Raw genomic sequence first — 15,317 nt, forward strand, 5'->3', positions numbered from 1 at the left:
TCAGATTTCATCCAAAACGCTTTTGTCTTTCCAGCATTCAGATGATTTGAGAAAGTGCTGTATGTGTTTATTTGAGCAGGATTCCTAACGGACTGTGACTTTGATCGCGGTGTGTGTGAATGGGTGCAGGATAATGAAGACGATCTGGACTGGACCATCAAATATCATGAAAACGGTACAGACTCACATGAGCGGTAATAAATGTGTCCACTGGGAAAATGAACAGAAGTCAACAGTTCCCACTCGAGCCAACTTAGTCAGGGTTTGAATATCAAAAACATTTTCCATATTTCTCAAAACACATATTAATTGACCTCAAATAATATAAAATATAAAATAAAAAACTAATAAAGTAACTACAATAATATTTTGTATATGTAATCACTTGGCAGAACATGGGCGTCTTACGGGTGATGCTGGACAACAGCGCCGTCGCCGTCTGGGAGAAACGAAACCCTCACAAGCACAGCTGGCAGTCAGAGAAGATCACCATTAACTGGACAGAAAACACTCCAGAGGCCGTGAGTTACAGTCATCCAGCCTGACCTGTGAGATTTACAAATTGTGAAGCAAATACATTGTTTTCTAAAAGTTCTTTAAACTGCAGTGTGTAATATTTGAGCCACTCTGCAAAAGAATGCTCTTCCTCAGTATTGTTGTCTTGTTTTCTAGTACAAATAAATAAACATTTTTAAATCAAGAAAAATACATTTACTTGAGATGCAAGATACATTTACTTAATTCTTGTTTTCTGAATAATCTGTCAAAATTAAGTCAGTTTATGCTTAAAACAAGAAAGATGAGAAAAAAAAAAGTTTTCTGTTTGAATTAAGTTTATTTTTCTAACCACATTGGCAGATATTTTTTCTTGTTTAAAGCATAAAATCACTTTTTTTCCTTTTTTTTAATATCTTAAGTCATTTTTGCATCTCAATTTTCTTGTACTAGAAAACAAAAATATTGAGTAAGAAAATCTTTTTTTTTTTTTTGCACTAGCAGCACCAAACATAAATTGATAAATATAAACTGTATAAAGTAATAGTAAACGAATTATATATTTGTGTGTGTACATAAAATTATTTTATTTATTTATAAATTATTTTATTTATTTTTAATTATACTGTTATTATGAAGTAATAATAATATAGTTGTACGTATGTGTTTGTATGTACACACACAAATATTAATAATATTTAAGATTCATTTTTTTATTCTATTGCTATTTTAATCACTTTAATATTTTAAAAATTGTAATAAGTATATATTTACCTAGGTATTATTTAAATATTATAACTACACTTAAAAAAAAAAGTACTGGTGGTAATTTTCCCCCCCAGACATTATCCATTAATTTCATGGACATTTCCATTAACCCTAAAACACAAAGCAGTGCAGTGCAAAATTCAAAATGCAGGTAAAAAAAATCAATACAGAAAATTCCTTCATTTCAATACAATACATTGTGCTGTATTTTTACATATTAGAGTGTAGAAATACTGACTTTTTCGAACAGGTTACAAACAATACAAGAAAAAAAAATCACATTGAATTCACTGAATGGTGAAAAGAGTCTAATTGTTTTGTCACTTTAATGTTCTCCAGCTTATTATCTTTATTAATGTAAATGGTTTGCCTGTTTCTTCAGATCATCTTTGAGGCCGAGCGTGGGAAGTCAGTAAGCGGAGAGATCGGTCTGGATCACGTGGCTCTGATCTCTGGACCCTGTTTGGATGATAAAACCGTCATCTTTTAGCGGCGCCACAAAGAACATCATTTAATTTGTGACTTTTTTAACCATCACAACAACAACAACAAAAGACAGATTTAGCTGTTGCTCAGGTTTCAGAATAAGCAGGTACAAACCTGCATGAAAATAAGGAGAATTTCATTTATTGAGTGTCATTGATTTTATGTTTTCTGATTGTAGGTAGATATCAGTCACTATTTGTATGATTATATAAACACTGCAACATTATAATGGCTGTAAATTTTGCTTTACATTAAAATATTTTAAGAGATTTACCATTTTTACACTTCTGTCATATAATTCTTTATTAATACTTAATTTCAAATCAGATCATCTCTGCCAAGACTCATTGTCAAGATGACAGCATCTCGTTAATTTTCTCTATAAAGAAATGGATATTTAGCAATGAAGTATAAACCTTAAGACCTTCTGTAGATCAGCTCTGAGCTTCTTCAGTAGTAGAACTTCTTTCTAATAAATAAATACTTTTAAATAAATAAATGTCTTCCCATAATACTGGTTAGACACTATATTGAATTTAAAAGCTGTGAGGGATAGATTTGCATATTGATGGGAGAATAAACATTTGCAAAGCTTTGAATCAATTGAATCAACTGCTTCGCAAAATTATTCACTGTTTCGAAGCGAAGCGCTCAAGTCTAGACGCTGGTGATGCCTGCTGGTCAAAACTGAGTAAATGCAATGCAAACTCTGGCCAAAACATGCATAAAACAACTTTTACAGACACATTGCAAATGTTTTATTTAAAGTATAATAAATGCAATTAACAAATCATCAAATACTATTAAATATGATGAAGTGTCTGTATAATGCGTTCTTTTATATTCTTTTGCAGGGCTTGTTATGTTTGCTTGTCTAAGAGACTTTTAACTATTACTCTTCCTTATAATTACACAAATGTCTCATTAAAAATGTCTGCAAATGTATCAAACTGAACTGAGATCAGGTAAAAAGCATAGACACTGGTTCAACGGTTCGCCAAACTGTGAATCATGAGATCATTGTCCCCCAACAGTGAACCACTGAAATTTCTAAAGAGTTGTGGAGTAAGGAAGGGTTGTTTACTGAAATCACGTGACTTTGAACCAATGGTCCGAAATAATGATTTGCAAAGGTTTCCAAGTTTCATGAAGCAGTGCTTCGAAAGTGCTTCATCGTTTTACAATGGCACGCAATGTATAAAGGTCCCAGATCACATCATTTTTACAACTCAAAATTTTCAAAACTGCTGTATGGAGCTTTTGTCTACGGAAATGTTTCGTCAGCTGAACAAGCTGCAAAAAAAGCTGTTTTGTACAGCTAGAAGCGGATGACACCGGAAGTTAGACGCATTAAATTGACTAATGGCACCCGCTCTTACGGGAAAAATAAGCCTCATTTTCATTCCAGTCAAAAATTAAATATGCTGCTACCCTGACATAGTTGCATACTGTCGCTTGTAATATTGTACTTTTTCTAGAGTTTCTTTGTACACGTGTTTTTGAATAATATGAATGGAAAATCAGAAGGAAGAAGTAAATGCACTCATAATATTCAAAAGACAATGGTCGCCACCTACTGGTGTTATAATGTAACTTACCCAGATGGCACACGTACGTCTGCAAGATGTCTGTTAAAGATCGCTTCATCTGGAAAGCATCTGCAGTGTACAAACATCTGATAGACGCCTGTAAGGTGTCAGTTTTACATTCATTCTAAATCATAAACATCTCAAAGACATCTTCTAAACGTCTATTTGACATCTGATAGGAAACGTCCTATAGACGTATTGCAGATGAACAAACAATCTAAAAAATACGTCTTGCAGATGTAAATGCAGACGTCAAATAGACATCTCTGTGATGTATGTCAGGGTACATGAACATCCGAATCGGCGATTCACAAAGCAGATGTAGCAGTGGGAATCACATGACACGGAGCTTCGTCATTAATGCAATGCTTCATTTAAGCTTCTCAGATTCTTCTCATTTTATTGTTTAACATGAAAATATACTGTGTTTAGAGACAGTAAACTGCATGTGTGATAATGTCTAATTATCACATGCCTAATGCCTAATGTTTGGAGAGCGAATGAGTCTCTGAAGAGATTTGATTTGATTCTTTCCTTTCATCTAGAGATGGGCTGCTGTTTCTACAGCACTGGAAACACAGTCTGTTCATGCAGGTAATGATTAATTGTAAAGGTTTGATAGAACTGGCTGGAAGACCTGCCAAGAGAGCATTGCAGTAGTCCAGCCTGGACAGAACAAGAGCTTGAACAAGGAGTTGTGAAGCATGTTCCGAAAGAAAGGGCCAGATCTTCTTGATGTTGAATAGAGCAAATCTGCAGGACCGGGCAGTTTTAGCAATGTGGTCTGAGAAAGTCAGCTGATCATGAATCATAATTCCAAGATTTCTGGCTGTTTTTGAAGGAGTTATGATTGATGTGCCTAACTAGATGGTGAAATTGTGATGGAACAATGGGTTTGATGGAACCACAAGCAGAGTTGAAGATGATGGTCCTTCATCCAGCAAGAAATGTCTGTTAGACATGCTGAGATGCGAGCCGCTATCGTCGGATCATCCGGATGGAATCAGAGGTAGAGTTGAGTGTCATCAGCATAGCAGTGATATGAAAAGCCATGTTTCTGAATGACAGAACCTAGTGATGCCATGTAGACAGAGAAGAGAAGTGGTCCAAGAACTGAGCCCTGAGGCACCCCAGTAGTTAAACGTTGCGACTTGAACACCTCACTGTGACGGTTCCAGCAAGTAACCGGTTATTTCTGAGCTACAGGTGATTTGGCTGAGGGGAGTGGTTGCACACCTGAAGGTAATCATGGCGCTCTATAAAAGACTGGGACAGAGATGGCGACATTGGCGTGAGCGTGAGCGTGGGCTGGGCTTGTGTGGAGCTTGAGCTGTCTGTGTTTGCTCCATACCTTGGGTTACACATGAGGCTACCGGAGGACTGATGAGATGTGAGAGATACGGGAGATCACCGTCGCCGTAGATCCATCTCCTTTGGGGATGGTTGTTGTTCTTGGAGGATCCATGGACGGTGTTTGGTCTTTCATACTTGTTACACACTTACATGTATCTGCTGACACACTGACTACCATTTATATTGACATTCTACATGGTTCTGTTTTATATGGACAAATAAATTAACTTAATAATTAGTTGTGGTGTGTGGTGACTCCCTTATTTTGTTGCGATCCAGAAAGAGATCGTAACATCACCTTTCCAAGATACCTTGAAGGACCTATCTGAGAGGAAAGACTCAAACCACTGGAGTGAGGTTCCTGAGATGCCATTTGCCAGTAGGGTTGACAGGAGGATCTGGTGGTTAACCGTGTCAAAAGCAGTGGACAGATCCACTTTTTTTTTTGGAATCCGCTTTTAAGGTTTTCTAGCATTATACTTGAGAAAGTTTCAATGCAAGTTAATTTTGAATGCATTTTATTGAAATGTAACCTGAAGAAATCCTGATGTTGTCAGACCTGTTTAAACACCCCAAGCTGATCAGAAACTCCACCCTCTTACAACACTTAACAGGGAGAGACTTGCTATTTCTCCTTTAGAGATTAGAATTTAGAATTTAGAACTTAGAATTTCTCCTTTCTGTCACTGATTTTCTTCTCTTTGAGAAAAGCTAACAAGAATTAGCCATCAGTGGACAACGAAGAGAAAGACTTTGAATACGTTTCTTTCTGAACAGACAGCAGATCTTTCTGATTCTCGTTGTTATTCATTTTTTAAACTGTCATTTAGAAAGTGAAAGTAAAGTTTAGGTTGCTGGAGCTCAAACAATGAAAATTGCTTCATCAGATGAATATGACTATAATTGTCCCATGTGCTGTGAAATCTTCAAGACTCCTGTTCTTTTATCATGTAGTCACAGTGTCTGTAAAGAGTGTATTCAACAGTTCTGGAGAACCAAGGAAACTCAGGAGTGTCCTGTCTGCAGGAGAAGATCCTCAAAAAAGTTTCCTCCAACAAATCTGGCATTACAAAACTTGTGTGATTCATTCCTGAAAGAGAGAAATGAGAGCCATTCATCAGGATCTGAGGAGATCTGCAGTTTACACAGTGAGAAACTCAAACTATTCTGTCTGGAGGACAAACAGCCTGTGTGCTTTGTGTGCAGAGATGCAAAACAACACGACAATCACAAATTCAGACCAATAAGTCAAGCGGTTTCATCAAATAAGGTAGGACAAATGTTTCTTGTTTCATATGTAAAGAACAATGAGTAATCATAAACAGATATCATCACATTCATGCACTCAGTATTTCTCTCTGACATTCTGAGTCTTTTGTGCAGAACACGATTCTTCTTTTTTCTTAAATATTGCATGTATATGGCCTATGCTATCCTTTTCTGTTGATTATTTGATTAATAGTTGATTATCCCTTTTGCTTTCTCTCAAATTAATTACTGTAATGCTCTCCCTGTTGGAGTGTCTACATTTTCTCTTAACAAATTGCAATATGTGCAAAATTCGGCAGCTAGAATTCTAATTGAGGCCAGGGTTGGTGACTGTATAACCCCTATTTTGCAGCCGTTGCATTGGCTTCCCGTTAGCTACCATACATATTTTAAAATCCTAATGTTAATGTATGAGGCTTTGCATGATTTGGCTCCGCAGTATCTGGCCGATCTTTTAATACCTTACACTCCAAGTCGCATTTTGCGATCCTCTCAGTGTGGTCTCTTAGCTGTTTCACAAAACATGGCTTCATTCCAGGGCCTTCTCATCTTATGCTCCAAAACTGTGGAATACTCTCCCAGCTGACATTAGGGAAGCAAATTCATTGGGTATTTTTAAGTCTTGTCTTAAAACATTTTATTTCACGATTGCTTTTACTTGATTAGCTTTTCCATTGTGTTGTTTTTTATTTATCTGTTGTTATATTTGTATTGTTTTATATTGCTGTGTAAAGCTTTTGTGTAAAGCACCTTGAGAAAGTAAAAACACTTTTAAAGGCGCTACACAAAATAAAACGTTTTATATTATTGTGTACATCTCAGACTAAATAGTTTTAGATCTTAAAAGAAATACAACATAAAGGCAACTTGAGTAAATAGAGTACAGTTTTAAGTACATTTTTTTTTTATCCAATATCTATCACCCATGTAAAAAAAAAAGCAATAACAGCAACTAAACGTTTGTGATAGCTGGAATCGAATACTTGTAAAATTAAAATTTAGATTCCTCCTATAAATACCTGTGTGCGCATCCTTTTTTTCTCCACCTGTGAGAACCAGACCTGGCGATCTGCCGGGACCTTTCTCGCTAATCTAGGCGCTCCAATGTTTGGCTACATTTGTGGAATCAGAAGCCGAAAAAGCTAAGTGTAATATTTGTGATAAGCTAACTTGTTGCAAGAGAGTTGTCACCACCAACATGACAAAGCAAACCTTTAAAGCATACTTCGGGTCTTTAGCAACCCGGGACGTCATTCACTATCCTCTCCCTCCTTCATTTCTTAAAGTTAGACATCAACTTTTTTAGTATTCCTCAATCTATTCATTATAAACAATATAACAAGAAAAAAATAATAAAATATTAAAGAATGTCTGTTTTCTGATTATTTTTTGTAGAAAGTGTATAGGGTCGCACCTAAACTTTTCTGAAGACAGTCAGTTCCACTCAGAGATACATTCGTATAAACCCACACCCCCAATTCAATATATAGGATTCGTATTGTGAACAGTGAGTTTGCTGCCTGTACAGTGTGCGTCCATCTTCAGCGTCTCCCTGCTGAAAAAACTAAAACAAAAAAAACAATAGAAACCATCACAGAAATTCTAATGGTTTCCACTACAAATACCATTACAAACATTACAAACCATCAACTATTAACCATTAAAACCATTAAAAAATTGTTACTTGTAGTGTGTTTTGAGACATTTTCCATTAGGATTTAGTGGTTTTAACAAGCCCCAATAAAAGTTGACAAATTACAGATAGAGACCCACAGGGACCACTACAGTTTCCATTAAAACCAATACAATTCCAATTATAACCAGTAAAACCTCTAATGGTTTCTATTGGTTTTTAACGTCCCATTTATAGGCTTCATAATCTTTCCACACAAATGACATTTTGGAAAATGACTGCAATGCAGTTTGTGCAAGTCCAGAACAGAGATCGCCTGAAATAAAACAAAAAACAGGCCTTTTGCCAATCTCTCATTTGGAGCAGAAACTGGCTGATTCCGATTTATGGCCGGACAAGTGCATCTTTAAATTTCCTAAATTGTTCTGTTCTGGGCTTTTTGCCCAGTTAAATAATTAGTTGTGTGTTATTAATAGTTCTAAAAGTTCTCTAACCATTAGTTAGAAGTGTATCCATTTAACAGGGATCTCAGACCCTTCTCAGACTGATATATTTTAATCACCTTCTTCCTCATTAGTTCTGGATTTTTTTTTTAAACTTTGGTATAGTGTGTTACTGGGTGGTAAGACCTTTTAACCAAATTCATGCTGTTAAAAATAATTATATTTAAGTGTATTTTGCATTTACTCAAGTTGCTTTTTAGGTTTGGTTATGGTTGAAATAATTTATTATGAGATATACACACACACAAACAAAGGAAAAATAAATCAGGATAGGGCAAATACTTTTTCACAGCACTGTTTGATGATCACGCTATTCTCTTCACTTCACTGTAATCTGGTGTTTTTATCTTGTTCAAATCTAGGAGGAGCTCAATACAGCACTGAAGTCCTTACAGGAGAAAGGTCAACACAGTGAAAGCATTAAAGAAGAGTTTGAAAAAATAGTTCAACAAATCAAGGTGAGGAAACAGAATCAGGAGTAATTTTAAGGACAGGTGTAGGATCACTATACACAATTATGTTATATTTAACATAATGGATTCCAGTTGATTATTTTTGTAAATGACAAGCATCAATCTGCTTCTGGATCTGTAATATGTCGGGTGTCTGAGTTTCTCTGGGATCTGAATGATGTGATGTGTTGATGTGTGTTGATTGAGATGATTGAAGTGAATGTGATTTGATTTCAGTCTCAAGCTGAGCACACAGAGCGTCAGATTAAACAGCAGTTTGAGAAGCTTCATCAGTTTCTCAGAGATGAAGAAGAAGCTACAATCGCTGCATTGAGAGAGGAAGAGGAGCAGAAGAAGCAGATGATGAAGGAGAAGCTGGAGGAGATGAACAGACACATCTCAGCTCTTTCACACACAATCAAAGACACGGAGGAGATGATGAAAGCCAGTGACGTCTGCTTTCTGAAGGTCTGATTTCAGATCATGCATTGATTGATTGATTGATGATTGATTGAGTTCTTGATTATCAATGGTGTGTTTGTTCTGCAGGAGTTTCCAGTCACGATGGAAAGGTGAGTGATCTGCTGCTGTCTCTGCTCTCTCTGCTTCTGATCCAAAGCCACTGCAGTTCTGATCCTGAATGTTCTTCCAGAGTCCAGATCTCATCACAGCCGGATCCACAGACGCCTTCTGGAGCTTTGATTCATGTGCCGCGTTACTTGGGCAACCTGCCCTTCAGAGTCTGGAAGAAGATGCAGGACATCGTCCAAAACAGTGAGTCTGGAGAAGATCTGTGCTGTTACACACACACTGGAAATGACGCATGAGGGAATATTTATAGTTTCCTTTCAGTCCATCCCTTTTGATGTTGTGTTGAAATTCTAAAGCTAGGTGTCACTCTTGGGAGCCCCAAACACCTTTAACATATTCAGAAAAGACCAATGAAATTGGTGAGTGAAATTTGCATGTGTGGCCATGCCCCGGACATCCAGGTATCCTCGCTATTGGATATACTGCACAATCAGCGGTCTCTCTTCACCTCCACACAGATAAGTGTTGAGATTTCCCCGGGGTGCTTTGATGGCAATCTCTAAAAGCTGAATTTCCTACTAAAAGAGTAGTAAAGAGTAATTTCTCTAAAAGAGCTTTCACAGCGCACTGTATATAATACGGTGGCATTCTATTTACCTTAGTATGAGGAGAGAATGCCACTGTTCATCCGGCAGACATTGCTGTCCTCCTAGCAATAGAGCATATCCTCTCAGCCAAGATGAAGAAGTGGTTTAACAGCCCTGGCACACCACAGTGTCACTATACATTCAGCCCTTGGACAGACCCTTTGTTTCTACGGGCAGGAGCTCCCTTAGAACAAGTGTCCAGATGCATTGTTGTAACAACAGATGCTTCTACTGGGGCTGGGGAGCTGTATGCATGCAGCATTGGGTTCTTGGACAGGACCCAAGATACATTGGCTCATCAACTGCCTAGATTTGTTGGCTGTGCTTTGAGGTGGTTTCGACCTTTGATCTAAGGCAAGCACGTGTTGATCCAGATGGACAACACAGCAACTGTAGCTTATATCAACCACCAGGGTGGTATTCGCTCTCGTCGCATGTCACAACTCGCCGGCCATCTCCTCCATGAGGAGGAATTCTGAGGGCTATCACCAGCAGTGATAGATAAAATTACTCAAGTTAGAGCCCCCTCTACAAGGCAGATATATGCTCTGAAGTGACGCTTGTTCATCAATTGGTGTTCTTCCCAGGACGAAGACCCTAGGAGATGTGGTATTGGGTCAGTGCTTTCCTTCCTCCAAGAGGGCCTGGAAAGGCACCTATCTCCATCCATCATGAAGGTCTATGTGATTTCAATAGCAGCAAATCATGACACTGTGGATGGTAGATCGATGGGAAAGCACAATCTCATTATTTGATTCCTGAGAGGTGTGCAGAGATTAAATCCCCAGAGACCACACCTCATCCCCTCTTGGTATCTCTCAGTGGTCTTACGGGCCTCACAGAGAGATCCATTTGAGCTTTTGGAGTCAGTCAAGCTCAGTGACCTCTCCATGAAGACACCCCTCCTAACCGCACTCACTTCTGTCAAGAGGGCAAGGGATCTACAAGACCTCTCTGTAAAAGTGACGTGCTAAGAGTTCAGACCGCATACTCTCATGTTGTCCTGAGACCCCATCCCGGATATATGCCTAAGGTTCCTACTACCCCCTTCAGGGATCAGGTGGTAACCTTGCAAGCTATCCCTGCTGATGAGGGAGACCCAGACTTGTCTCTGTTGTGCCCAGTACGAGTTTTGTGAATTTATCTGGACCACACACAGAGTTTCAGGTTATCTGAACAGCCCTTTGTCTGCTGTGATAACATGCGCTATTTCGGTCCAGTTCTAGTGTCCATTGAGTGGTGAACCCTGGACTACTAACTTTTCCATCATTAAGCACATTGTGGTAGATGAGTTTAGTGGGGGAACTCATTACTAGAACCATTACCTGTGGTTATTCCCCTTTATAAATGAGCCCTCGTAATTGGGTTAGTGCTCCATATGAAGTGACTCTCTAACAATAGGTCCCATATGTATATTCTTCTGCTCTTTTTGGTTTCCCTAGTGCAAACCCTGTGTCTTTACCTGGACAGAGCTTCACTCTGTCACCTGTTCTCTGTGTATGGCTGACTCTGCCAATCGGTGGAGCCCACCACAGATGGTTACACCAGATGAGCTACTACACCAAAATGAGCCGTAAACAAGAGAAGAACAACTTTGGTCCACGTGATATTTACAGTTACAGTGATGCAGCAGATCTCAGTTCAGTTTGATTGATTGGCAAATCTAAAATATTTACTGTAACAACACTGACAATGATGAGAGGAAAATGTCTGATCTAGGTTAAAGAGAGTCCATGCTGGATTATTGGAGTCACTACAGCATCAAACCAGAGGAAGGGAGGTGTTTTCTTTAACACTGATGTCTGGTGTGTGGAGCACAGATGTTCTGAACGGGCTGGTTTTCCTGTTAAACAGAAGCTTGAGCGTGTGAGAGTTGATCTGGATTATGACAGAGGAACGGTGTCATTCTCTGATCCTGTAACTGACACACATCTACACACATTCACAACCATCTTCACTGACATAGTATTTCCATTATTCTGTTGTTACCCTCTGAGGATCTTACCGTTCAATAGTTAATAAATGTTACACTTGCAGGTCTGGATTGACCTGCTTTTATGACCATTGATTGTCCATCTTTTACACTCATCATGTTTCCAATATTTAATCCATATCACAATTTCTATATTTATTCAACAAGAGACTAATGAATAATTGTTTATTTCCGTTATAAATGTTAAATGATAATTCGTTCACTGATGTAAATCTGAATTGGTTAGCGAATCAGTTTGAATGATTCGTTCAGTTCACTGCATGCACTGAATCATCTGAAAACTGTAATGGGAAACTGAACACAGAGAACATAAGGAGTGTTGCATGGAGTAGATATGAACCTACAATCTGCAAAAAAACAATTTGCAAATGCTTCATATTGTTGACATCAATGAAGATTCAAAGTATCCAGATAGAAATTTGTTAGCCATTCTCAATGGGAAAGTACCCAAGCAACATTGCTTAAAAAGTTGCCCCGTGTATCATCAGCCTAACACTTTCACAATGGTCTTGTTTAAAGTTTTAGAAGAAACCTCATCATCATCATCACACATTGTGCTCAGATTTTTCTCCTAAACTAAAGACTCTTGTGGTCTCATATTTGTCTCAACCAATGTTTCAAACAAGATCTCAGTAACATCACAGACTGTGCTCAGATATTTCTCCTTAGCTGGAGACTCTGGATCTCTCACATTTGTCTTCTCAAAAGTTTTGAAGAGATCTCAATAGCATCACATCTGATATCTCTAATCTCAGAAGAGATATCAATATCTCAATGTGATTTCCTGGCTAAATAAAGGAATAATAATAAAATAAAATCACATATTGTGCTCTGGTTTGTCTTAAGCTAAAGACTATGGGGGTCTCATATTTGTCTCCCATAAAGCTTTATAAAATATATATAGATGCATATCTCCAGGGCTGAAAATGAGTCCCACTCCGGCCCTGGCGACAATTATCTGTCGTATGGGTTCACTTTCACCGGGGATCCCTCGGCAGCACTCCCCTTATGCTTAGTCTGTGGAGAAAAACTCTCTAACCATGCAATGGTTCCTAGCAAGCTTAAACGCCATCTACAAACAAAACATCCACAACATATTTTGTGCGTTTGAGAGATCAAATGGAGAAACAGGCTTCTTTGATGAGAAAAAGTACCACAGTGTCTGAAAAAGCTATTGAAGCTAGCTACCTGGTTGCTGATTTAGTGGCAAAATTGAAAAAGCCACATACAGTGGCAGAGTCATTAATTCTGCCTGCATGCAAAGCAATTGTGAAAACAATGTTGGGTTCAAATGCTGTCAAAGAAATTGCAAAAGTGCCCCTTTCAAACAATTCAGTTGCCAGATGCATTGATGTTATGCATTGCAATGCATCTTTGTGCAATTTTCTTATATTTTAATGGGTAATGTGATAGTGGTGTGCCATGGAATTTTTCACTTATCAAAACTGTGCCGTGGCAGAAAAAAGGTTGGGAAACACTGTCTTAAGACACAGCTGATATCTCAATTAGATATATAAGAGAATCAGCCCTTAGTATCCTGTGTCTAATGTTAATAGTATCAGCCTTAATGTTCCTGTGGCTCAGTGGTAGAGCATTGCGTTTGCAGCACTAAAAGTTGTGGGTTCGATTCCCAGGGAACACACATATTGGTAAAAAATGTATAGCCTGAATGCACTGTAAGTCACTTTGGATAAAAGCATCTGCTAAATGCATTAATTATTATTAATTATAAATTATAGTATCCTGAGTGTAGAGTAACCTGTCAGAGCCATAGCCTTGTGGGCAGCACATCGATGTGAAGGCACAACTGCACCTCAGACAGCACCAGTTCATGTCCCAGCTAAAGGTACTTTCCTGCTCTTGTTCCCTTCTCACCTGTCCAATTGTTTTTACTCCTACTGTCCTGACCATTAAAGGTGAAAACCCCCAACGTAATCAAGAAAGAAAGAGCAACCTGTGAGCACTAAACAGTTTTATAAGAGTCTTGAAAGAGATTATAGCAAGACAATAAAGAGATCTCCCATGTTTCTCACAGTTCATTCTCATTTTGGACTCCTTTCTCTCAGAACTTTCTCATGTCTCAGTTGTGTCTACTTTTATTTCTCCTAAGACATTTTAGGAGAAACATCTGAGACACTGTTGATACTTGTCAAAGTATTCAGCTGGTGTGCCCTCTTTAGCCACTAGAGGGCACTTCTCCCTTCATGGACATTCTGTTATGAACTCCATTTCCCAAACTACATTGCTCTGTCTCATGTGAGATGATTGTTTGCACCTGCTTCCATTTGGATCATTAGGGTCCTGCCTATATAAGCTGCGTTTATCTCTACCATTGTCATTTAGGTTTTACATTGTTATACTGCCTTCTGAGTTCTTTCAGTCTTGTTTATGTTTCATGGTTTTTGGATCTCTTGCCTGTTTTGTGGATTATTATAACAACGTTCGTAGATCGGGAAGAAGGAGGCGGGAACCGGCGAACATTTAAACATCAAACTTTAATAAATAAACAAACAGAAAACTAAAGTAAAAGCGGCAGCCCCTCACGGACGACTGCCGCATAAAACATAATAAAACAACAGCATTAAATCCAGGCCTGGTCCTCTTTCGTCCTTCACTGTCGTTACTCCTCCTTTTATCCTTCCGGAGCTCCTCCGTGGGACTTGAGACTGGTGAGTGGTGCAGGTGTCGCTCATTATCAATTACTCCACCGGCCTCGCTCCGTTCCCACGGCTCTCGGCCCAACCCACTCGTCACAATTATCCTTTTGCCTTGCCCTCTGGAATTGTTTATCTTTTGGATTTACTGGTTTTGACCTTCTGTGTGTTCTTGGACCGTGTACTTGGATTTTGCCCTGTTTTCAAGAAATGCTGCATTTGGATCTGCAACTTATAAATCTTGGAGCAGTTCATGTGACAAAACCTCAATCCCCTCAAATCCAGCAGCATGAATCTCTGTGTTGCTTCTCCTGCAACTAAGAAGGAGTTAAGGGTAAGACGTCAGGGATTGATTGCCCTGCATCCGGAAGGTTTGGGTGTAGGTGTATTTGCTCAGTTGTTTTGGACTATGGCCATAGGACTCAAGTATGATGATCCAGAGCTTATCGAAAGTTTTAACAACTACCTGGACTACCCTTTACCTTCATCCGAGCTGGGTGACCTTAAAGGGCTCCTATTATGCTTTTTCACTTTTTCAACTTTAGTTAGTCTGTAATGTTGCTGTTTGAGCATAAAACAAGATCTGCAAAGTTACAAAGCTCAAAGTCCACTTCAAAAGGAGATATTTTATTTAACAGAAATCACTTTTCAAAAACTACAACGAATGACTTGTTTGGACTACAACGCATATTTTCCGGGATTTGTGATATCACAAATATCGACAAATGGGACGAGACCTGGTTGAGCTGCACTAGAGAAGGCAACAAGGGTTATCACTATGTCAGAGACACGCTAGCTTTCCCAAGGCAGACAAACTTAGAGTGGTTACAATCATCCGGGTTTAAATCGCGCTCAAATTGATTTGATTTTGATGCAATATTTACACTGAAGCTCGCAGGCGGCTATGGTAAGGGGCATGACATTTCCCGACCAGGCGCCGAGTG

At 38.6% G+C, this 15,317-nt stretch overlaps 2 protein-coding genes across 2 annotated transcripts in view; both read left to right on the forward strand.

Annotated features, from left to right (window-relative positions):
- The window catches only part of LOC107679930 (epidermal growth factor-like protein 6), a 24,452-nt gene extending 22,434 nt beyond the window's left edge, over window positions 1-2,018 (forward strand). The window contains exons 12-13 of the mRNA XM_016475656.1: window positions 393-521; window positions 1,646-2,018. Of these exons, the coding sequence (XP_016331142.1) occupies window positions 393-521; window positions 1,646-1,753 (237 nt within the window). The 3' untranslated portion in view covers window positions 1,754-2,018. The remainder of the gene's footprint in view (window positions 1-392; window positions 522-1,645) is intronic.
- A 3,402-nt stretch (window positions 2,019-5,420) lies between these two features.
- Window positions 5,421-15,317, forward strand: part of LOC107679931 (tripartite motif-containing protein 35-like) — a 22,599-nt gene continuing 12,702 nt past the window's right edge. Inside the window, exons 1-5 of the mRNA XM_016475657.1 lie at window positions 5,421-5,961; window positions 8,459-8,554; window positions 8,786-9,016; window positions 9,098-9,120; window positions 9,201-9,322. Coding sequence (XP_016331143.1) covers window positions 5,560-5,961; window positions 8,459-8,554; window positions 8,786-9,016; window positions 9,098-9,120; window positions 9,201-9,322 — 874 coding nt within the window. The 5' untranslated portion in view covers window positions 5,421-5,559. The remainder of the gene's footprint in view (window positions 5,962-8,458; window positions 8,555-8,785; window positions 9,017-9,097; window positions 9,121-9,200; window positions 9,323-15,317) is intronic.

This window comes from Sinocyclocheilus anshuiensis, unplaced genomic scaffold (assembly GCF_001515605.1).
Source record: "Sinocyclocheilus anshuiensis isolate Anshui unplaced genomic scaffold, SAMN03320099.WGS_v1.1 scaffold244, whole genome shotgun sequence".
Lineage (NCBI taxonomy): Eukaryota > Metazoa > Chordata > Actinopteri > Cypriniformes > Cyprinidae > Sinocyclocheilus > Sinocyclocheilus anshuiensis.